Source organism: Narcine bancroftii, chromosome 9 (genome assembly GCF_036971445.1).
Source record: "Narcine bancroftii isolate sNarBan1 chromosome 9, sNarBan1.hap1, whole genome shotgun sequence".
In the NCBI taxonomy this organism is placed as follows: domain Eukaryota; kingdom Metazoa; phylum Chordata; class Chondrichthyes; order Torpediniformes; family Narcinidae; genus Narcine; species Narcine bancroftii.
Window position 1 is genome coordinate 123,945,381 of NC_091477.1, and position 24,871 is coordinate 123,970,251.

A 24,871-nucleotide genomic window follows, 5' to 3' on the forward strand; every position below is an offset into this window, starting at 1 on the left:
TAGCTTCACTATGACCTCATGGCAGATACAAATGACAGATTTTGCCCCTGCTACAACTGTCTAAATTGGTGAACAACCAAAGTTTTGCCTCAAAATGATTGATCAAGTTTGTGTGAACACACAGCCAGCTGTTGGAGTGCCCTTTGAAAAATGATTTCCAATATCAGATTCCATCATCATGAGGTTGGACAATCTTTATAGCAAGACTGATGGTATTGGAGAAGAATTCCAAATGGAAAAGGGGGTGGGGGATGGAGTGGATTGGTGAGAAGGAGAGTGAGCAACAGGACACGGGTGTGGTGAAGTAACAATGGATGAATGCCATAGAACGGGGTGGGTTTAAGGGTTAAGGGCTTTGAAATGGGGTTGGATGATGGGTCAGAGCAATGGAAGGCATTGGCAGTGTACCTGAGTTTCAATGGTATCAGGGAAGAGAGGTGTGCGCAGTCATGATCACCAGAGAGAAGGCGCTTGGGTAGCTGAACAGTCTAAGGGTAGAAAAGTCTCCTGGACCAGATGGAATGCACCCTTGGGTTCTGAAAGAAGTGGCTAAAGAGATTGTGGAGGAATTTGTAATTGGTAATGATTGGGCAAGAATTAATACATTCTGGCATGGTTCTGGAGGACTGTAAACTTGAAAAGGACACTCCGCTATTTAAAAAGGGAGGGTGACAGCAGAAAGGAAACTATTAGCCTGATATCAATGGTTGTTGCAGTTGGTTGTTAAGGATGAGGTAATGGACTACCTGGAGGTGCATAACAAGGCAGCTTGATTAAAGTTAATCAAGATGGAGTAATCAAAGTGGGGCTGTCCCCTAAAACACCTCTGACTCCAAAGAGATTAAAACCATTTATGATGGGTAACAAGATCCTGGACACATGGCGTCGTAATGGCATCAGGTGCATAGAGGACTGTTATGAGCAGGGGCTGCTTATGTCGTTTGAACAATTTAGAAATAAGTATGATTTATCAAATAAGATATTCCATCGCTACCTTCAGATAAGATCTTTTCTACTGAACAAATTAGGTCCGACTATGGGTTTACCAACATGCAGTGGTGACATAGCGGCCATGATTTGAAGGGGGAACACAAGCAAGTTCATCCCAACAATGTATTTCTTGTTTCAAATGGAAGGACCTAAACCAAGCCTTTATAAATCAAGGCAGAGGAGGGAGTCGGACTAGAAATAATGATTGCTCCGAGCTGTCAGACCGCTGTACAGGCTGGTACAATACAATTTTCTACACCAGCTGTATCTGATGTCGCAAAAATTGGAATGATCAGACCAATGCTTCAGATGTGGCATTGCAACAGGAACATTTGTTCACACAACCTGGACATGTACCAAGGTGAGGCCCTTCTGGTTGAAACTGGGCCAAGCCTTGGAAAAAATTCTAAGTAAAAAATTCCCCCAGGACCCAGAGCTGTTCCTGTTGGGAAAAATAATGGATATAAGACTTTCGATGAACCTGTCCAAATTTCAAATCCAATTTGTAATGATCACATTGGCAGTGGCCAGGAAATACATAGCAGTTATCTGGAAGTTCGACTCCTGCCTGAGCATTGCTCACTGCAACACAGAAATGCAAAGCTGCACTCCCCTGGAGAAAATTACTTATTTTGTGATAGAATTTAAATGTTCAAAATTTAGTGTAGCGGGTAGCACAACGCTATTACAGCATCAGTGACCTGAGTTCGAATCCCACGCTGTCTGTAAGGAGTTTGTACGTTCTCCCCATGTCTGCGTGGGTTTCCTCTTGGTGCTCCAGTTTCCTCCCACCATTCAAAACGTACCAGGGATATAGGTTAATTAGGGTATTTAGGCAGCATGGACTCATGGGCCAGAAGAGCCTGTTACCGAGCTGCATGTCTAAATTAATAAAAAGACATTCAGATGGATTGGAAAGGTTGAAATTAATATGAGCTGAATGCAGGCTTGGTTAACACAGACAAATAGGGGCAAAGAGCCTGTTTTCATGCTATAGAAATCTGTGACACTAAAGCACCCCATGGAAACCATTAATCTCATTCATTTTCAAATAATCCACTGTGAGATCAATTCCATCTGAAGATACTGACTCCGAGGGCAAAAGCAGTGGTGGAAGAGGAGTCATATTCCTCTCTGCCCTCTCCCTCACTCCTTAACCCCTGGCACTCATGGCCCCCACTTTTCCCTTTCTCCACCCACATCTCCTCCCCACCCCATCTGCCACTTCTCTTTCCCACTCATCTTTTCTCATAGAATAAAATCCTGAAATGAGAATTTTGTTTTATTCTCTGGACATTCTCTTCAACCACTTATTCTACCACTCACCTACACGTTAAGGCCAATTTACAATGGCCAATTAGCCCTTAAATCTGCACTCCAGTGAGACATGGGATGAAATCAGAGCACCAGATGATCTGGTTTCCTCCCACCCTATGGGGTAGTTGGGCAGTATGGGCTCATTAGACGGAAGGGCTTGTTATCATGCTGAATGTCTAACATGAGAGATGTGTAAACAAAAGGGGGGGTGGTGGTGGTGGTGAGGGGGGTGGGAGATGATAGGTGGAGGGGAAGGACAGCAGGAAGGGGAAGAGTCTAAGCTAGGTGGAGAGAGAAAGGAAGTGGGAATTGGAAAGACAAGTTAAGGGGGGGGAGAGGGGGAAAAAGGCAAGCTGATTAGTGGAATGCAGTGTCCTCAATGTTCATGCCCTGGGGTTGGAGGGGACCCAATTGAAAAATGAGGTGTTGTTTCTCCAATTTGCAGGTGGTCAGGGTGGGGTAGAGTGAAAGGATAGATGTGGTGATCCAAGGGCATGTTTCTCTATGCTGCACAAACATGTGACCAGCAAGATTTGGTGGTTAGGTGATTCTGAGGCTGATAGGAAAGTGATGTGAGTGCTGTGGGAGTGTTCTGGCAGTGCAGGAGGTAGAGATAAAAATCAGGGAAGGTGGTGGGGTATGTGATTCAGCAGTCAATCCTGGGGCTCAGAAGTGGGGTTGTGGAAGATAAAGGCTTGGCGTTGAGGTTGAGGTTGGGTTGAGGTTGGGGTTAGGGGGAGGGAACAATGTAAATGTACAAATAGACAGAGCATTGGGGCTGATTCCAGATTTTGGGGTGGGGTCTCTCGATCCTGTGGTGGGATTAATACTCATGGGAAGTGGTCAGGGAGTTGGGATCCTGACCCGAGAGTAGATTTGTGGAGGCTATTTTGTGATTCTTGGCCAGAGTCTGGGGGCCTTTAGGGTGGAGCAGGAAGCAGAAGGAATCAGGGCTTGATGGGGAGGATGGTGATCTGGGGGGGTCTGGTCTGGATGGGGTGATGGGGGAAGGGTTGGGGGGGAGAGAGAGGGAGGGGGACAATACTTTGGGAGACAGATGGAAATGTGGGGATGAGGGGGTGAAGCCCAGGGTGCAGGTGGGGCCGAGGAGTGGCTTGGAATTGTGTCTGAGGCCTGGAGGGGCGGGGCCTGTGGATTAGAGGCGGGGCCTGGGTGTTAGGATGGGGCGTGGTAGATGGGCGTGGCCTGGGCGTTAGGGGCGTGGCCTGAGGCGCGACCGAAAGTCATTCCGCACGGAGCGAGGATGGGGTGAGGGTGGTGATTATTGTCGCTGCCGACTCCATTCCTACCGACCCACGACCCCCGACCCACGACCCCCGACCCGGGCCCGGCATCCATCCTCGGCCTCACTCCCGCCCAGTAGCCGCTCTCCCGCCGCCGTCGCCGGGGGTCGCGGGGCCCGGGCCGCGGAAAGGAAGCCCGACCGGGATGCAGTTTCTCGAATGTGGAGAATGGGAGGGCCAGAACTCAGGGAGCGCCCCTCACGGAGGGGCGTGACTGAGGGAGCGCCGCGCTGGACGGGGAGTGACTGAGGGAGCGCCGCGCTGGGCGGGGAGACTGAGGGAGCGCCGCGCTGGGCGGGGAGTGACTGAGGGAGCGCCGCGCTGGGCGGGGAGTGACTGAGGGAGCGCCGCGCTGGGCGGGGAGTGACGGAGGGAGCGCCGCGCTGGGCGGGGAGTGACTGAGGGAGCGCCGCGCTGGGCGGGGAGTGACTGAGGGAGCGCCGTGCTGGACGGGGAGACTGAGGGAGCGCCGCGCTGGGCGGGGAGACTGAGGGAGCGCCGCGCTGGGCGGGGGGAGTGACTGAGGGAGCGCCGCGCTGGGCGGGGAGTGACTGAGGGAGCGCCGCGCTGGACGGGGAGACTGAGGGAGCGCCGCGCTGGGCGGGGAGACTGAGGGAGCTCCGCGCTGGGCGGGGAGTGACTGAGGGAGCGCCGCGCTGGGCGGGGAGACTGAGGGAGCGCCGCGCTGGGCGGGGAGACTGAGGGAGCGCCGCGCTGGGCGGGGAGACTGAGGGAGCGCCGCGCTGGGCGGGGAGTGACGGAGGGAGCGCCGCGCTGGGCGGGGAGTGACGGAGGGAGCGCCGCGCTGGGCGGGGAGTGACTGAGGGAGCGCCGCGCTGGGCGGGGAGTGACTGAGGGAGCGCCGCGCTGGACGGGGAGACTGAGGGAGCGCCGCGCTGGGCGGGGAGACTGAGGGAGCGCCGCGCTGGGCGGGGGGAGTGACTGAGGGAGCGCCGCGCTGGGCGGGGAGTGACTGAGGGAGCGCCGCACTGGACGGGGAGACTGAGGGAGCGCCGCGCTGGGCGGGGAGACTGAGGGAGCTCCGCGCTGGGCGGGGAGTGACTGAGGAGGCTCCGCGCTGGGCGGGGAGTGACTGAGGGAGCGCCGCGCTGGGCGGGGAGTGACTGAGGAGGCTCCGCGCTGGGCGGGGAGTGACTGAGGGAGCGCCGCGCTGGGCGGGGAGTGACTGAGGGAGCGCCGCGCTGGGCGGGGAGTGACTGAGGGAGCGCCGCGCTGGGCGGGGAGTGACTGAGGGAGCGCCGCACTGGGCGGGGAGTGACTGAGGGAGCGCCGCGCTGGGCGGGGAGTGACTGAGGGAGCGCCGCGCTGGGCGGGGAGACTGAGGGAGCGCCGCGCTGGGCGGGGAGACTGAGGGAGCGCCGCGCTGGGCGGGGAGTGACTGAGGGAGCGCCGCGCTGGGCGGGGAGACTGAGGGAGCGCCGCGCTGGGCGGGGAGTGACTGAGGGAGCGCCGCGTTGGGCGGGGAGACTGAGGGAGCGCCGTGCTGGGCGGGGAGACTGAGGGAGCGCCGCGCTGGGCGGGGGGAGTGACTGAGGGAGCGCCGCGCTGGACGGGGAGACTGAGGGAGTGCCGCGCTGGACGGGGAGACTGAGGGAGCGCCGCGCTGGGCGGGGAGACTGAGGGAGCTCCGCGCTGGGCTGGGAGACTGAGGGAGCTCCGCGCTGGGCGGGGAGTGACTGAGGAGGCTCCGCACTGGGCGGGGAGTGACTGAGGGAGCGCCGCGCTGGGTGGGGAGACTGAGGGAGCGCCGCGCTGGGCGGGGAGTGACTGAGGGAGCGCCGCGCTGGGCGGGGAGTGACTGAGGGAGCGCCGCGCTGGGCGGGGAGACTGAGGGAGCGCCGCGCTGGGCGGGGAGTGACTTAGGGAGCGCTGCGCTGGGCGGGAAGTGACTGAGGGAGCGCCGCGCTGGACGGGGAGACTGGGAGCGCCGCGCTTGGCGGGGAGACTGAGGGAGCGCCGCGCTGGCGGGGAGTGACTGAGGGAGCGCCGCGCTGGGCGGGGGGAGACTGAGGGAGCGCCGCGCTGGGCGGGGGGAGACTGAGGGAGCACCGCGCTGGGCGGGGAGTGACTGAGGGAGCGCCGCGCTGGGCGGGGAGACTGAGGGAGCGCCGCGCTGGGCGGGGAGACTGAGGGAGTGCCGCGCTGGGCGGGGGGAGTGACTGAGGGAGCGCCGCGCTGGACGGGGAGACTGAGGGAGCGCCGCGCTGGGCGGGGAGACTGAGGGAGCGCCGCGCTGGGCGGGGGGAGTGACTGAGGGAGCGCCGCGCTGGGCGGGGAGTGACTGAGGGAGCGCCGCGCTGGGCGGGGAGTGACTGAGGGAGCGCCGCGCTGGGCGGGGGGAGTGACTGAGGGGGCGCCGCGCTGGGCGGGGGGAGTGACTGAGGGAGCGCCGCGCTGGGCGGGGAGTGACTGAGGGAGCGCCGCGCTGGGCGGGGAGTGACTGAGGGAGCGCCGCGCTGGGCGGGGGGAGTGACTGAGGGGGCGCCGCGCTGGGCGGGGGGAGTGACTGAGGGGGCGCCGCGCTGGGCGGGGAGTGACTGAGGGGGCGCCGCGCTGGGCGGGGAGTGACTGAGGGAGCGCCGCGCTGGGCGGGGAGTGACTGAGGGAGCGCCGCGCTGGGCGGGGGGAGTGACTGAGGGGGCGCCGCGCTGGGCGGGGGGAGTGACTGAGGGGGCGCCGCGCTGGGCGGGGAGTGACTGAGGGGGCGCCGCGCTGGGCGGGGAGTGACTGAGGGGGCGCCGCGCTGGGAGGTGTGTGACCGAGTGTGGGGTATAGTTCACACCATTATAGTGGCAGATTTTTCTTGTATATAATCTTGTCGACTGGTGGAACAGGCCTCTGTCATGTTCTTGTACCAATGTCATTGACCTGTGAACTGCCATGTTGGTGTTAAACATGGCTGCTAGATGTGCTAATTTCAAATTCCTCCTCCTTCTTCCACTTTGCAGATACTTCTGGTTGTTTGTGGTGTGCCTCTTGCCTCCAAGTGCAGCAAATATCACTGAGCTGGTGGGGATGTTTGGGCAGCTTCAGTCTCCCAATTACCCAGAGGGTTATCCGAGTGATGCGGATGTGACCTGGAACATCACGGTGCCAACTGGATACCGAATTCAGCTCTATTTCATGCACTTTGACCTTGAGCCCTCATACCTCTGTGAATACGACTTTGTGAAGGTAAGTCAAAGACAGAGTAATTTTGCCTTCGTGGTTCTGTTGAATTGCAGATCATAGGGTCTCAGAAAACTGGGGAGTGCAGGCAGATTCAAGTTCTTCGTGTCCGGCACTAGAAACAGAACCTTCTCTGTAGGTCAGAGAATATCTGTGCAGAATTGAATGCCAATCAACCTGAAACAGTACCTCTGTGTCTCTCACCAGAGAAGCTGTGCAACCTGTTGAGTAATTCTAGCATATTCTTATTTCATCTCAGATTTTCAGCCACTGTAGTTATTTTTTGCTTCTGTGTAGAAGTGAGGAGTGTTATTGTATTCAGGACCCCAGATGGCTAGTGATTCTGTCCAGGATGAGTTCTTACCTTGCTGGACCATTGATGTCTTTGAAGAAATATCTTGTGCCATATATGAAGCGAATGAGTGGATGACTAGGTGCTACGCCAGAGGTTTTTGCGGAAGATGATTGGGATGGACAGAAGATTAGCTGAACAGGAGAATGAGTCAGGATAAATGGCTCTTTCTCTGGTTGGCAACAAGAGGTGTGCCACAGCGATCAGTCCCAGATTCATATCTTTTCATGTTTTATCTAAAGGACCTTGACTCTCTCTCCATCCCTGTCATTTGCAACTAATTTCTGGCTCTTTGCTCTTCCCACCTGTTAAGAATGGTCTGCAAAGATTCAATAACACATGAACATGTTAATATCCAAATTAGACCTAGGAATAGGTCACTAGTTCCCTTGAATCTGTTCCATTATAAAAAAATAACAGCTGATCAGATTCGCAACTGAATAAAGAAGGATCAACTTGTCTTGCTTTAAATGGCACTTCCTTTTAAACTTGCCACAGAAGAAAAGGATTTCTCCATATCCACTTTTCCGAGGCTGCACCTCACCTTTGGTAAACTCTGATGGATACACGACTGGCCCATTGAACTTTCCCTCGGAGATCATCCATTCACCTCAACTTTCAGTCCGGTGAACCTTCACTGAACTGGTTACTAATTTCATTTCTGTAATAAGGAGACTAATATAGGTGATGCTTGGCACCGTATCACGATTATCCCTCGTGAGGACATGTCATTTGTGAATGAGTCAAGAGATGCAAGTCAAAAATGTTTATTTATTTAGTTTTTTTTACGTATACATCTACAGACAAAGATTATGGTCAGAAGGCAGGAGAGTGGGGTTGAAAGGAAAAGACATCAGCCATCGTTTGCATTGCAGAACATTTTTGATGGCTGAATGGTCTAATTCTGCTCCTAAATCTTATGGTCATAATATTCTCCATTTGCTTCATCTGCCCATCCAATCCATATTCAAGATTCCTTTATTGTCATGGAACAAAGCTTAAAATTTACTCCTTTTTGGATCCTCTCCCAGGTTTCCTTTTCTCCATGATGTGGTTTACTCCTGCGCCCTGCTTATTCCCCCAGGGCCCATTGCCCCTTGTGGTCTAGTGCAAAGCTATGGGCCTCTGTGGTTTTCGACATTCAAAAAGAATCCAGCCCTTTCCTAGCAGGCACCCTGACCTCATGGATGAGTGCTGTCTTGGTTTCCCCTCTCCAGGGTCCAGTGGCAGTCATGCCTTTACCACAGGTCTGGAAGTGAAACCTTTCCCAATCCAACCACACAGGCCCTTGGGATCAACCTGTCCATGCCAAGTTGGGATTCTTGGTTGGTCCCATTTTTACCCTCTCATCTTAAACCTGTGCACTCTCTAGTTCTAGAATAGTCTTATTATGGGGGGAAAAACTGGACCTTCTCTTTAACCATGTCCCTCATGATTTTGCAAAGCTCCATAAGGTCAACTCTCATCTTCCTGCACTCCAGGGAAGGATGAACTGGGGTATCTGACCTCTCTTTATAACTCCATCCCCTCAAGTCTCAGCAACATCCTGGGTTAGTCTCTCCTGCACCCTTTCCAACTTAGTACCATCCTTCCTGTATCTGGGCATCCAGAATTGCACACTTCCTCACCAAAGATCTGCACAACTGGAACACAAACTTTTGTGCTCATTGCCCTGCCCATTGAAGGTAAGAGAGTCAAAAGTCTTCACCGTCCTGTACACCCAAGTTGCCATTTTCTGGGAACTATGTTCTGGTACCATAGAAAGCATCACACCCCTGGAACTGTAGAACACCTCAGCACAGAAACAACATTGAACCACCTCTGCTGGCAGCTCATTCCACTCTCTGTGAAGTTCCCCCAAATGTTTCTTTTAAACACTTCACCCTTAACTCGTGTACTCCAGTTCTTGTCTCACCCACCCTCAGTGGAGAAAGCCTGTTACATTTACCAAATCTATATCCCTTATAATTTTGAATGCATAGCACATAGATGATGTTGTGGCAACCTGAGTAAATGTATTCCACAACAATCTATTTTTTCTATATTCCACAACAATCTATTTTATTATAGAAAAACCCTTTTTGCTCTATGCTCATGTGCCTGTCTAAGACTCTTTTAAATGCCCCTATTGTATCAGCCTCCACCACCCCAGGTAATGCATTCCAGGCACCCTCCATTCTCTGAGAAAAAAACTTATTTCTGACGTCTCCACTCAACCTTCCTCTACTTATTTTAAACCATTGTCTGTTGTTTGCTATTGTGGACCCAGGAAAAAGGTGCTGGCTGTCCACCCTAATTTGGTACCAGAGCCAGCACCACCAGGCTGAGAAACAGCTTCTCACGGGCAGTCAGAATGCACTTCTCACACACTGAATGAACTGCTCACACTAACCATCCAAGACGTTCATTTGTACCAAGCAACATTTATTTATTTTTGAAGATTAAATACTTGTTCTGCATACGTTTGTTATGTCTGGATGTGCGTCTCCATGTTTTGCACCGGAGAATGCTGTTTCGTTGGGTTGTATCTCTACCGGCACCACCTACGGCTCCTAGAACGCTTCCACCAGCGTTGTCTCCGCTCCATCCTCAACATCCATTGGAGCGCTCACACACCTAACGTCGAGGTACTCGAGATGGCAGAGGTCGACAGCATCGAGTCCACGCTGCTGAAGATCCAGCTGCGCTGGATGGGTCACGTCTCCAGAATGGAGGACCATCGCCTTCCCAAGATCGTATTATATGGCGAGCTCTCCACTGGCCACCGTGACAGAGGTGCACCAAAGAAAAGGTACAAGGACTGCCTAAAGAAATCTCTTGGTGCCTGCCACATTGACCACCGCCAGTGGGCTGATAACGCCTCAAACCGTGCATCTTGGCGCCTCACAGTTTGGCGGGCAGCAGCCTCCTTTGAAGAAGACCGCAGAGCCCACCTCACTGACAAAAGGCAAAGGAGGAAAAACCCAACACCCAACCCCAACCAACCAATTTTCCCTTGCAACCGCTGCAATCGTGTCTGCCTGTCCCGCATCGGACTGGTCAGCCACAAACGAGCCTGCAGCTGACGTGGACTTTTTACCCCCTCCATAAATCTTCGTCCGCGAAGCCAAGCCAAAGAAAAAAAAAAAAAAAAAATTTGTACAATCAGATGACAGTAAACTTGATCATTTTATGTTTGTAATATGGAAATCTACAGCACAACACAGACCCTTCAACCCACAATGTTGTGCCAAGCTAATAACCTACTCAAATCACCTTGAATTTCCCTACTGCTTAACCCTCCACTTTTCTCAGTTCCATGTACCTAATAAAAGATCCTATTGTTCCTGCTTCCACTGCTGCTCTCTGCAGTGCATTCCATCCACCCACCATTCTCCATGGGAAAACTTAGCTCTTTATTTCCCCCCCCCCCCCCCCCCGTACTTACTCCCATGCACCTTAAAATATACTATGAAGAAGGGCTCAGGTCCTTACCTCCGATGAACACAGCTGAGTTCCTCCAGCATTTTTGTGTTTTTACTTTAAAACTAGCCATATCAGCCTTCGGGAAAAGCCTCTGACCATCTACATGATCATTGCCTCTCAATCAATATTTCAATAAGACCCCTCATTCTTCTGAATTCCAGTGAGTGTAGTCCTGGGTGACTCCTTGCATGGGGAAGGAGGTTGAGGAATTCCTCCATCTGTTGGCAGTCCTAATTTTGATGCTCTTGTAACACTTCCTTGATGATGGAGGGTTTCTGTGGAATCCCCGCTCATTCTTCTAAGTTCCAATGAGTATAATCTTCGTCTTCATATGGGTTTGCAAAATTATGATGCGTATGGATAGAGTAAATGCAAGTAGGCTTTTTCCACTGAGGGTAGGTGAGATAAAAACCAGAGGATATGGGCTAAGGGTGAAAGGGGTTTAGGAGGAACATTGGGGGGGGGGGGGGAACTTCTTCACTCAGCAAATGGTGGGGGTGTGGAACGAGCTGCCTTCTGAAGTGGTGAATGCAGGCTCAAATTTAATATTGGAAAGGAAATTGGACAGGTATGTGGATGGGAGTGGTATGAGGGATGTGGTCTTGGTGCAGGTCAGTGGGTCCAGGCAGGGTAATTTACATGAAGGGCCGTATTATAACAGATCAAGTTGTAAAAGGTTCAGTTTAATTTTCATATTTTTTTCGGTGCAGACACATGTGCTGTTTTTTAGCTGTAGTTTCTGAGAAATGACAGTGTTGTGGAGAAAGTTTAAAACAGTGAATATCCCACTTAATGGAGGATAGAATTTTAGGAGTAAGAGTGAAGGAGCAGCTTTAAATAGAAACACGGATATGGAAGGCAATTGCAGTCCTCATTGTAGGAACTAAGCCAGTAATGTCAGAGGGCCATCTTGATTTAATAATAGAAGCCTGGCAGCAGATTGTGCAGGAATGGAAAATAAATATGTAGTGCTTCAGTAACACTTGCACTGCCAGCATCGAGGGAGATACAGAGGGAGGGCTCCATGTGGGATGGGGGCACTGAGGGAGGGCACCACCATTGGACAGGGATGCAGAGGGAGCACCCTATCCTGGGGCAGGGGTGCAGAGGGTGTGCCCTATCCGGGGGTGGGGGGGCTATCCTGGGACGGGGATGCAGGGAGGGTCCCACCCTGGGATGGGGTGGGGGTTGCCCTGAGGGGGAACTCCAAGTTTGGACAGGCATATTGAGGGAGCACTTGGGTCAGGGTTGCACTGATGGAGCACCCCACCTTGAGACAGTGTACTAAGGGGACACCCCATCCCACCCCACCTCACCTCATCCTGGATGGGGTTGTACTTAAGGATAATTCCATGAATGGAAGGGCTATATGAGGGACATTTGATAGCTCATGGCCTGTACTTGTTGGAATTTAGGAGAATGGGGGGGGGGGGGCTCTTTGAAATAATTGGAATGTTAAAAGGTATGGACAGATGATTTGTAGAAAGGTTGTTTCCCATGGTGGGAGGGTCCAGGACAAGAGGGCTCAGCTTGAGGATTGAAAGGTGGCCACTAATAACAGGTGTGGAAGGAATTGATTCGGCAAGAGGGTGGTAAATCTGTGATGTTTGAGGGGGGGCATGTCATTGGATGTATGATATTTAAGGCAGAGATTGATATGTTCTTGATATGCCAGGGTGTCAAAGGTTATGGGGAGAAGGCTGAGTGGGAAAATGGATCAGTGCATGATTAAACAGCAGGGCAGCCTTGATGGGCTGATGGACTATTTCTGTTCCTATTGTGTTTTGCTATAAGAAATAGCAAGACACTAGGATAGAAATTGTTCCTGGGTTCAGGAAGTGAAGATCCTCTTTGACAAATTTACTGGAATCCGTTAAGGATGTTATGAGAAAAGTGGATGAAAGGAAATAGGTGCAAATTGTATACTTAAATTTCTAGAATAATAAGGTGCAGTTTAAAAGCTAGCCATATGATAAGGATGCATGGAGTTGGGGTGTCGTCGCGGCACTGACAGGGTTGGGGTGTCGTCGCGGCACTGACAGGGTTGGGGTGTCGTCGCGGAACTGACAGGGTTGGGGTGTCGTCGCGGCACTGACAGGGTTGGGGTGTCGTCGCGGCACTGACAGGGTTGGGGTGTCGTCGCGGCACTGACAGGGTTGGGGTGTCGTCGCGGCATGGACGGGATTAGTTCATCAATAGAAGGCAGATGGGGTTAAAAGGTGCTTCTCTGGTTGGAAATCAGTGGTGAGTAGAGTGCTGCAGGGTTAGTTGATAGAAGGTTTGAATTTGAGAACAAAGATTCTGCTGCCACTCTACAGGGTATTGGTGAAGTCGCCTGTGAATTACTGTGTGCATTTGTGGTCTTAATTAAGAAAAAAATAGACTGACTGTGGAGGTAGTGCAGAAGAGGTTCAACAGGTTGATTCTGGAAATGAGGGTGATAGCCTGTGAGGAGAAATACAGTCACCTGGGACTATACCAGTTGGATTTCAGAAGAATGAGAGCATGTCTAATGGAAATGTAAAATTTTAAAAGGAATGGATATAATAGAGACAGAAAAGTTGTTCCCACTGGTTAAGTGAGACTAGAAGTTGGCGACACAGCCTCAAGATTCAGCAGAGTTGATTTTGGGTGGAGGTGAAGAGGAATTGCCTTTTCCAATATTGAATCTGGAACTGTCTGCCAAGGAAGCAGTGGAGGGAGCGGCGGAGGGAGCGGCGGAGGCTGCTTCACTAAATGTATTTAATCACAGTTGCTTGATTTTTTACTATGATTTTTGCATAGTAGCTTAAGGGTTATGGGGGGAAAAAGGTAGGTAAATGGAGCTGATCCACAGCAAGATCAATCATGATCTGGTGAATGATGAACAGGCTCGTTGGGCCAAATGGCCGACTCCTGATCCTATTTCTTGTCTTCCTATTTTCTTATAGCCGCGGTGTTTGTCTGAATGTTTTAATGGTTTCTGGTTAAGGGTGACCCCAGGATTTTGTCAGTGTGAAATGATCATTGGTAATTTTGAATTTCTTTTGTTTGTTTCTTTGTTGAAGGTGGATATTGCTTTGCACAGCTGCAGGACAAATTGTTTTTCAGGATGTTGACTGAGTGTGGTGACATTTTGCAAACTGCTCCCAGCAGACCTGCTCACGCTCAACAATTGCTATCCTAACCCTTCACTCCTATTCTTACAAGATGAGTACTTTATAATGTGGTTTTATGGCAGTACTAGGTATGGGTTGATGTGCTGGAGTGCCAACTTTCTCACTGTACCTTAGTACGTGACAATGGTCTTTAACTTGGACAATGACAGGTCCGTGCCTGAAGATTGAATAGATTCTGTCGCATGCAGGCGTGAGCTGTTTCATTTGCCAAATGGTTGTGAATGGATTTGAACCTTGCGCAATCATTAGTGAACGTCTAACCTTGTGATGAAAGGAAGGTCATTAGTTTTTTTTTAAATAATTTTTTATTTTTCACACTGTGAACCATATCAACCAAAATATAGAGAAACGTTTCTCATTAAATATACACAGTGGCATTTTCTCCCTTTTTTCTCCCCTACCCTCCCACCCCCCTCCAAAACCAATCTGAAGCGCCTGCAAGCTCACACCAAGACACAAGAGAAACTTGTCCGTGAACTACTCTTTGCAGACGATGCTGCTTTAGTTGCCCATTCAGAGCCAGCTCTTCAGCGCTTGACGTCCTGCTTTGCGGAAACTGCCAAAATGTTTGGCCTGGAAGTCAGCCTGAAGAAAACTGAGGTCCTCCATCAGCCAGCTCCCCACCATGATTACCAGCCCCCCCACATCTCCATCGGGCACACAAAACTCAAAACGGTCAACCAGTAAATATTTAACATATACAATACAATTAAAACCATAAAACAATGTCTTCACACAATGAAAAATAAACAAGAAAAATGCATCATCTGCTTTTACACTCTGAATCAAGTCGTTTTGTCTTCTTATCATTTTAGGGGGTGGAGGTATGAGGCAAGCCCTCTCTGTAATGTTCCATGTGTGGTTCCCAAATTTGTTCAAATAATGTGACATTTTTTAAATTGTATGTTATTTTTTCCAATGGAATATATTTATTCATTTCCATGTACCATTGCTGTATTCTCAGGCTCTCTTCCATTTTCCAAGTTGACATTATACATTTTGTTGCTACTGCTAAGGCTATCATAATAAATCTTTTTTGTGCTTTATCCAATTTGAGGCCTAATTCCTTACTTCTTATGTTACTTGGAAGAAAGATCTCTGGATTGTTTGGTATGTTATTTTTTGTGATTTTATTTAATATTTGATTTAGATCTTCCCAAAACGTATTCACTTTCGAACATGCCCAAATTGCTTGTATTGTTGTTCCCATTACCTTCTTGCAGCGAAAATATCTATCTGATAATGTTGGATCCCATTCTTTTAACTTTTGAGGTGTGTTATATAACCTGTGTAACCAATTATACTGTATCATGCGTAACCTTATATTTATTGTATTCTTCATAGTTCCAAAACATAACTTTTCCCATGCTTCATTTTTTTATCTTTATGTTTAAATCCTTTTCCCACTTTTGTTTAGATTTATAGCTTATTTCATCATTTTCCTTATCTTGCAACTTAATGTACATGTTGGTTATAAATCTTCTAATTATCATTGTGTCTGTAATCACATATTCAAAGCTGCTTCCTTCTGGTAATCTCAAACTGTTTCCCAATTTGTCCTTTAACTAAGCTTTCACTTGATGATATGAAACATTGTACCATGAGTTATTCCATATTTGTACTTCAACTGTTCAAATGTTAATAAATTATTTCCCAAAAAACAACATTGGATTCAAATTAAGGTTAAAATCCCCTCCTGTCAATATCTTTCCTTGTGTATCTACAATCTTCAAAAACAATCCTGCATAAACTTTTGTTCCTCCTCATTAGGTGCATATTTATTTAGCAAATTCCAAAATTTTGAGTATATCTGACACTTTATCATTATATACCTCCCTGCTGGATCTATTATTTCCTCCTCTATTTTGATTGGTACATTTTTATTAATTAATATGGCTACACCTCTAGCTTTTGAATTATAGGATGCTGCCGCTACGTGCCCTACCCAGTCTCTCTTTAATTTATGTTCCACTTCAGTTAGATGCGTTTCCTCCACAAATGCTATGTCTATTTTTTCTTTTTTCAGTAAATTTAATAGCCTCTTCCTTTTAATTTGGTTATGTATTCCATTAATGTTTATAGTCATATAAGATGGCCATCTTATATCTTGTATCTTGTTTACACCTCATTTCCGCTTCCTCACCACCTCCATCCCCCTTTTCCCCATTTTCATCTGTTTTTCCTTTTTAAACTCAATGTATGACAACACATTTAAAACATAAAATACTCCAACAATTCCCACACGCAATATTACCTTAACCCCAAATGCCCCCCTCCCCCTCTGAGTTGCCCCTTATCCCTTGCCGGGCAACCACAACTCCCCTTTCCATTTGGATTGTGATCTTGCTTACAAGCGTCAACTGATTTCGCAGTGACGGTTATTCTCTTCCCCCCAACCCCCCCCAGAAAACATTTTTTTACACATATAGCAAAGCTCTCCCTTTTTTCCCCTTCCTTCCCTTCTCTTTTCCCTCTTTAGTTCTTTACATATACATTGTTTTTACATCTTTATATATACTTTATCACTGTAGTTCATTCTTATTACATCTCTTCATCTCTCCTTCTGTCCTGCAAACGTTCTGCAAATTCTTGTGCTTCCTCCGGATCCGAGAACAATCTGTTTTGCTCCCCGGGTATAAATATTTTAAGCACGGCTGGATGTCTTAACATGAATTTATATCCTTTTATCCATAGGATCGATTTTGCTGTATTAAACTCCTTCCTCTTTAAGAGTTCAAAACTTGTGTCTGGGTAAAAAAATATTTTTTGACCCTTGTATTCCAATGGTTTATTATCTTCTCTAATTTTATTTCTTGCCCACTTCAGTATATTTTCTCTTGTTGTATATTTTAAAAATTTTACTAAGATGGATCCTGGTTTTTGATGTGCCTGTGGTTTCGGGGTTAGTGCTCTGTGTGCCCTTTCTATTTCCATTTCTTCCTGCATTTCTGTCATTCCCAGGACCTTCGGGATCCATTCTTTTATAAATTCCTTTATATCTGTGGTGCCTTCACCTTCCTTCAGGCCCACAATTTTTATGTTGTTTCGCTTACTGTAATTTTCCAACATATCAATTTTCTGCGATAACAACTCTTGTGTCTCTTTAATTTTTTTTGTCACTTACTTCCAATTTTCATCTTAAGTCGTTTACTTCCATTTCTACAGCAGTTTCTTGTTCTTTCACATGTTCCACACTTTTCCCTATTTCTGACATTAGTTCTAATCTTTGCATTTTATCTTCTGTTCTTTTCATTTTTCTTTTAACTGCTTATCTGTCGGGCCGCCTGCTGCTGCTCCTCTTGCTGTTTACCCCATCGGCTTTCTTTCTCGCCTGGTACCTCACTCCCTCTCCTGCTGCCTTTCTCATCTTCCAGCTGAGAGCCTTGGTGTCGGGCGTCCCTCAGCCGGTTGCGCCGTGGTTGCCCACTCCTTGGCTGAGCCCCCCCCTCCCGTCGGTGTTTTCTTTTACCTTTGATTTCGCACATGCGCAATTCCACACTTTTGTTTGGCTCAGAGAGTCATTTTTGCATCCCACTGGTCGGGAGGTCGCGACTCCGCAGTGGCGGCACCAACCTCGGAGAACGGACATTCTTCGCCACCACGGCTCCCTGTTCCTTCATGCAGGTAAGGCCTTCTTTCTTTTCCGGTGACTTTTCTTTTTTTCCCCATTGTTTTTACTTTTTCCTTGGGTGCCATCTTCTTTCTCTTCTCTGCAACTTTATCTTCTATTTCTTATATTTTTTGTTTGTTGAACTTTGTCTTTTCTTGACTTTTTTTCTGGAGAGGCCTGGTTTTACCCTACTGGCTACTACTTCATCACGTGACTCCTCCAGGAAGGTCATTGATGAGGCAGCTGGAGATGGCTGGTTCTCAGTACTGCTCTGAGGAGCTCCGTCTGGGAAGTCCTGCGCTTCCTCGAATGGTTTCTCCAACATCTCATTCAAATGCCTGCTTCTATTTCCTCTGAGCTCACTGATTGAAACTATCATCCTCCAAAATTATGCATTGACTTTAGAATTTTTGCGTTTCCGAGTCCCTCCTTATCTGGTCCCTGTATCTCTGCAATCTTCTCAAGCCCGAGAACCCTCTGATTTCTGCGGTTTCTCTTACTCTGACCCCTTTATCATTGTTGTGCCTGAAGTTAATTGCTTTACATGGTGGTTGGCTATAGATTTCCTTTATTACATTTCACTGTTTCTCTTTAAGATGCTGCTCTAATCGGTCTCTTTCACCTATATTTTGGTCATTTCTTATTTATTCCTATGCCATATTTTGTCTGTTAGCAAACCTTGTGACATTTGCTGAGTAACAATTGCTATGTAAATGGAAGCACAAAATCTGCAGATTTTGAAATCCTGAGCAAACAATGGGCTGGTAGAGGAACTCAGCAGGTTATGCAGCATCCATGAATAGAAGCTGTCACCATTTCAGATCAGGATCCTTTATCATGTCCCAAAATATTGACTGACTCTTTCTGCTTGAGTGCTGCCTGTCTTGCAGACTTCTTCCAGCTGCTCGTTGTTTGCATGTGAATGGAGGGTTTAATTATTCACGTAACTGGAATTCCCCTTTCCATTCACGCAGTGGTATCACGAAGTTGGTGAAATACCTAACTCCACTTCTCTGGAAAGCTGATTTGCTGTCAATTAAATCATTAAAAAACACCATGGAGGAGCTCTGTGTCACTTCTAAAAGAGTTAGACAAGCTGCACCTTTTTTCAGCTTGAGTAGGTCAAACCTGTCAAGCCTTGTTAGATCCTATTTCCCCCACATAGACACAACGAGGCAGGGGCCCCTTGTCCTTGCCTACTCCCACCAGCCCCTGCATCCAACAAATTATTCTTCACAATCTCTGTCACCAACAATGGGATACCAGACATGTCTTCCCTTTCCCTCTGTGCTCTCCATTGGGATTGCTCCCTCTGCAGCTCCCATGTTCACTCAGCCCTTCCCACCTATCGCCCCCATGGTACCTACCCCCTTGACCACAAGAAGTCCTTTATTTTCACTCCCTCCTTCACTACATTTTAAACCAAAAATAGACTTTATTCACAATAAATTATTTACAAAAAGATACCATTCAGAGTCTGTTCCCACCTTTACTTTCATATCCATACATTTTCGTCACTGTGCCTTGTTACATTCAATTCTATTTATACCGTTACCACTACTGTGGCATTTCATCACTTCTTCCTCCTCTGTTGTATGAGGGACGTTCCCTTGGTCTCAGGCTATTTGGGCCCCTAACAGTCCTTCCAAGTGAAGCAACACTTTCCCTATGAATCCGTAAGGGTTGTCTACTACATCCGGTGCTCCTGTTGTGGTCTTCTCTACATCAGGGAAACTGGACACAGACTGGGAGATCCCTTTGTTCTATCTGCTGCAACAGCAAGAACTTCAATTCCACACCCTATTGACACAGTGACATGTCTGCCAGTGGTCTCATGTACTGCCAAGTTAAAACTAACAGCAAATTGGAGGAACATCACCTTATATTCCATTTCAAACCAGATGGCCTCATTATTGACATTTGAAATTTCTGTTAACCCACTTCCCTGGTCTCTCTGTCATCCCAGTCTTGCTTCCTCCCAGCTTCCCACCTCTATCTTTGTTTTTTCCCCCCACCTCCCATCATTTTTCAGCTTTTACCCTGCCACTTGTATCTTTCTATTACCTCTTACCTGATGAACTGTGTTCTTTCTCCTTCCTTTCCTTCACCTTCTTTCCCCCCTCCATTTTCAGGTGACTGTCTGATTTCTGGCACCCCTGAAGAAGGGCTCAGAGCAGAAATATAGATACCTTTTACTTGCTTTGGCTGCTGTGTGATTTTTTTTTTCCCCCAGCTCTTTTGTGTGTTGCACTAGGCCTCAGCATCTGTAGATTTTCTTTTATCTAGCCCTGTCTGAATTTTGTATGTTTTAATCTTTTTACCATTTTCTTAAGTCAATGTTCTTAGAATTTTGATCCAGGTGTTAAATATGGCTTTGTTTATCTGTAGATGTTTGTTATGATATCCCACCCCCATAAGGTGGGTAAAAGAAATTGGTGTAGATGGGTTCAATGGGCAGCATGGACAATGTGGAAGGACTAATAACTACTGCACGATTCTGACTAAGAATTTTGTTGGAATGCTGTCCAACTACTTGGATGAGATAAACATTCTCTGACACACAGTGGCTGGAGAGTTTACCAACTATAAAATGACCTGAGGATACTCCAGCTGCACCTCCCAAACTGGCCCCTTTGCCCATCCTGAAGGTGCACGGGAACACCATTGCCTGCAGGTTCCCCTCCAAATGCACGCCAATCTGACATGGAGACTTCTCACTGGATTTCGTTGTTGACTGTAAATCCTGGAATTCCTTCCCCAGCATCTCCCTGGAATTCCCTCCCTGGCGTCTAACCCTAACCCTGAAATACCTTCATCTGCAGGTTTGCACTCCTTAATTTAAGGGGCAATAAATGCTGATGTTGCTCAGTGAAATCCAGATCTCAAAAATGAACTAAAAATACATTACAAAATGGCTGAAAGACTAGGAGACACAGATGTTGAGTGATGGATTAAATTATGGAGGTGTGAGCCACATTTTTTGATGTGAAAAATCTGAATTTGTCAGGGATTTCAAAAGGAATTTGGGTGGGGACATTTTCTGGACAAGAATTGGTAGGATTGAGTGGAGGGTGAGGGAACAGCTCGGGGGAGTGAGCCTGTGGAAATCATCTGCAGGGATTTGCTGTCCCCCTGCAGTGCAGTAATAGCTCTGGGATCTGCAACGGGTTCTTTATTTGTCAGAGTATAAAGTTTTGACTTCGTGGTAAACAGTGTGTTTTGATTTCAGGTCACATCTGGGGATATGTTGGAGACTTTCTGTGGTAGAGAGAGCACAGACACTGAGAAAATCCCAGGCCAAGACTCTGTTCTTTCATCTGACAATACCATGACAGTATTATTCAAGACAGATTTTTCCAATGAGGAGCGTTTCACTGGCTTTGAAGCTCACTATGCTGCCATTGGTTAGTTGGCTTTTGTTTCCTTATCTGCACTCAAAACAGAGGCGAAAATCCTTGTACGTTTCAAGCGCACAGCAACTGTTGTGCCATAGTGAGCAGTATAATATAAGGAAATGGAAAAAGACTTAGACGAAAAGGGTTTGGAAAAAATCCAAATGCTCTTCCTGGGTATTCAACCAATCAGAAACAGATTTTGTGCTCTGAGAAGTGGTTGAGACCACACCGTTCGTGTCTAATGCTGGGTTGCAGAACCAGGAGGTAATTATCCCTCAGATCCCTTTTGAATATTTGCTTTCTCACCTTGAATATACACCCTCTACTTCTTGATTTCCCCTATCCTGGTGGAAAAAAACAATGACTATTTACCTTGTCTGTGCCCCTCATGATTTTATAATTTCTTTCTGGCCTCCACTCAGCTCCAAGGAGAAAAGCCAGAGCCATCCAATCTCAGTAAAATTCAAGCCCTTCATTCCTGCTAACAGTCTCAAGTCTTTTCCACACCCTTTCCAGCTCCGTGTCATGCTAATGTACTGGGTGACCAGAACTGTGCACAGTACTCCAGGTGCGCTCTCACCAATATCTTGTCCAGTTATAACGTGACATCCCAGTGCCTGCACTGAGTACACTGACTTTCATGGGAGCAATGTACTTGTGCCTCTGTTCTACATCCATGGCAAAGGTAGACTGAGGGGAAAATTTAGTTGAGATGTGCAAAATTATGAAAATTTAGACATAACTGGAGGACTTTCTCCCCAGTCAGAGAGGATGATGTATAGATCATTGATTAAATTAGTCAAAGAGAAAGAAAAACTTTTTCCTGTCCTGGTGGAACACGCTGCATGAAAGTGTGGCTGAGGTGAAGACTCCCAACGTGCTTGATGTAATAAGGTGAATAATCTCCTCTGTCATGTATTTGTATGATTCTTTGAATGCAATTTTATTTGCAGATATCGACGAGTGTGTAGAGACGTTGGACGAGTCTTTAGCCTGCGACCATTTTTGTCACAATTACATTGGTGGATTTTACTGTTCCTGTAGATTTAGCTACATCCTTCATTCAGATAATCGGACCTGCAAAGGTATTGTCACATTCATACTGTATACTTGCCCTGTCTATGTTTAATTGCAATGAGACAGGTTTAGCGGGATATAGGGTGAACACAGGCAAAAAGGGGCTGTTTTGGCCAGTATGGACAAGTTGTCCAAAGGCCTATGTTTGTGTTATAGAACTCTACAACACTGGTCTGTGTCTGGAATCTGGAGCAAAAAAATCAACTGCTGGAGGAACTCCGTGGATGGAACAACTTCTCTGAAGGCAATGGTCGATATATGGGGTGATGACCTTGCATCAGCTGCTCCTTCCTTGAATTCTCCAAGCTATTTGACTTTTGCTACAGCACACTAGAGGTCATTTTTTTCATCCTGCCTGTGCCAGCTCCTTGGAACATCCAAATGTGTGGGCTTAATGTGGGCAAATTGGCATGGACAGACTGGACTTGATGTAAAACTAGCACAGACTAGATGGACCAAAAGGCCTGTTTTTGTGCTGTCATGTTCTATGGCTGCATCATCAATTCAATTTTAGTTCCAATTAGCCAACTCATCCCATCTCTTAGCCTGCTGAACCAGACTGTCATATGCGACCTTCTCAAATGCTCTCTAGTCTGGGAAACATCCTTGACTAGCTTGCACCCTTTTCCAGTTTTCACTACCTTGTGTTCCTGTGTCAAGAAACTACAAACTTGTTACCGTGAGGAAGGGCTCAGGCCAAAATGTTGGTTATCTATCTTTACTTCCTATGAACATTCTGTGACCTGCTGAGTTCTTCCAGAATTTTTGTGTTTTTACTGAATCACAGCATCTGCAAATTTTTGTGTTTCACTCTATAAGCATTTATCCATAAGTCCCACCATTCTACAACGTTTCCCGTGGTCCAGTTAATGTGCTGCTCTGATTTAATTTCCAAAAATTCAACGCTTTGTATCTACCGTTCCTTACCCCACTTTTGCAGTTGATCTAGATCCAGTTTTAACCATAGATAACCACCTTCACTGTCCATGACACCACCAATTACTGTCATCTGCAAATATGCTAATCATGCCACCCATTTTTTCATTCCAATCGTCAACAAAAAGACCCATCACTAATGTCTGTGGCACACCACTGGTCACAGGCCTCCCATCTGAAAATCAATTAGCCACTACTGCCGTCTGATTCCTTCCACCATGTCAATTTTGTATCCAGTTGATTAGTTCATATGGTTTAACCTGGGCCATTCTAACATGTGGGACCTTGTAGTCCATGTAGACAACATTAAGCTTGCTGTTCTCCTCTGAAGGACATTATCCACCCTAAGGTATCCAACATTATGGGGAATGGCCAGTTGGAATTCTGCACTCCATGCCTATCATCTCTACCTCTTTGGGTAGTCACCCAACTGATTGTCCCCTGATATGACCTCTTCACTACTGCTCCTCTGTATGTTCTCAGAACCCTGGATGCTCTCCTGAATGAGTCCAGCTGCATCTGTTGGATAATGGTCAGTTAGGAACTGACGCTGGACACTTTCCACAGGTGTAGTCAGTGGGGACACTGTATGTTTCCCTGATCTCCCACATTCAGGAGGAGAACACCTCTAAACCATCTTAACCTTACCATGCGCACGCTCTTCTCTGCGGTTTCTCAAAGCAAAGCCTCAGGACCCATCTCCAACTCAGCACTGAACAACACCTCATAATGCACACTGCAAAATCCCCACTGCTATAGATCAATAACCCTCAATAACTTCTCTTATGACTCATCCGACTTTCTCGAAATCAAAGGGTAGCCACGTGGGTCCCAGCTGCACCTGCCTTTTTGTGGGCTTTGTGGAGCAATCCATGCTGCAAGCCTACCCAGGCAAGACCCCTCAACTCTTCCTCCGGTACTTTGACAACTGTATTTGTGCTGCCTCATGTACTCATGATGGGCTCATCAACTTTATTCACTTTGCTGCCAATTTCCACCCTGATCTCAAATTCACTTGGTCTATCTCTGGCCACACTCTCCCTTTGATCTCTCTGTCTCCATATCAGGCTTTGTACAGACATTTTTTTACAAACCTACTAATTCCCACAACTGCATTTCTACACTCAGTCCCCTGCAAGGATTCTATTCCTTTCTCTCAATTCCTCCATCTCCATCATATATGATTCCAAGATAACGTCTTCCAGTCCAGATCATCTGAGCCATAGCTTCCCCTCCACCACCATCAACTCAGCCCTTCCCCACATCTCCTCCATTTCCCATACATCTACCCACATCCCCTCTGCCCCTAGATTCCACTAGGATTCCATTGGTCCTCACCTATGACCCAACCAGAGTTCCGCACCTCTTTGAGAGGAAACGACTCACTATCTCTATCGTAGAGACCATGCATCCTGAAAAAAAGGAGACCAAAAATCCAAGTGTTGTCACTTTGCAGTTTCAGCAAGACTTCCCTTCCTTTGCACTCCATCTCATCTACAATCGTGTCTGAGTTTTCATTTGATGCCTTAATTATCCTGAGTATCTGCATGCTAACCTACTGCGTTTCTTGTACATCCATCCAGATCTTTCTGAACACCAACATTTCATAGTCTTGCACTTTTTTTCCAATCAAAAAAAGACTGATTGCTGCCTTTTGTTTTCCATCAGTTGAATGTAGCGACAATGTATTCACAGAAAGATCAGGAGTAGTTACTAGTCCAGACTATCCCAATCCATATCCCAAGAGCTCAGACTGTTTGTACCGCATTGAACTGGAAGATGGGTTTGTCATCACCTTGGATTTTGCAGACCTCTTTGATCTGGAAGATCACCCAGATGTTTTATGCCCTTACGACTCTCTGAAGGTGAGCACCAAAATATGTGTGGTAGAACATATTACATGTTAAAAGGACATCATCCGTAACTAAGATCCATTGTTTAACGTGGTCTGGTTATTTTTGCCAGATTTGTGCATGATTGAACGTGTAAAGTATCTGAAGAGAGTGTTTGGCATTCCCATATTTAATCTTCAATGATGTTAACTTCACTGCTCCATCACCACAAATTTGCTTAGGTCA

The 24,871-nt window shown here is 47.5% G+C and overlaps 1 protein-coding gene across 26 annotated transcripts in view; it reads left to right on the forward strand.

Annotated features, from left to right (window-relative positions):
• Positions 1-44: 44 nt before the first annotated feature.
• Positions 45-24,871, forward strand: part of masp1 (MBL associated serine protease 1) — a 167,798-nt gene continuing 142,971 nt past the window's right edge. For 14 of the 26 annotated variants that reach the window (XR_011344401.1, XR_011344404.1, XM_069897690.1 and 11 more), the window contains exons 1-5: positions 46-183; positions 6,581-6,806; positions 20,615-20,789; positions 21,734-21,865; positions 24,462-24,658. Coding sequence is in view for 22 of the 26 variants with exons in the window: in XM_069897690.1 (XP_069753791.1) it covers positions 179-183; positions 6,581-6,806; positions 20,615-20,789; positions 21,734-21,865; positions 24,462-24,658 (735 nt within the window). In the remaining 4 variants the exon portion in view is untranslated. Of the gene's footprint in view, positions 184-1,028; positions 1,352-3,518; positions 3,577-6,580; positions 6,807-20,614; positions 20,790-21,733; positions 21,866-24,461; positions 24,659-24,871 lie in introns of those variants that run through there. The other 12 variants (XR_011344402.1, XR_011344403.1, XM_069897695.1 and 9 more) reach the window with 5 other exon arrangements.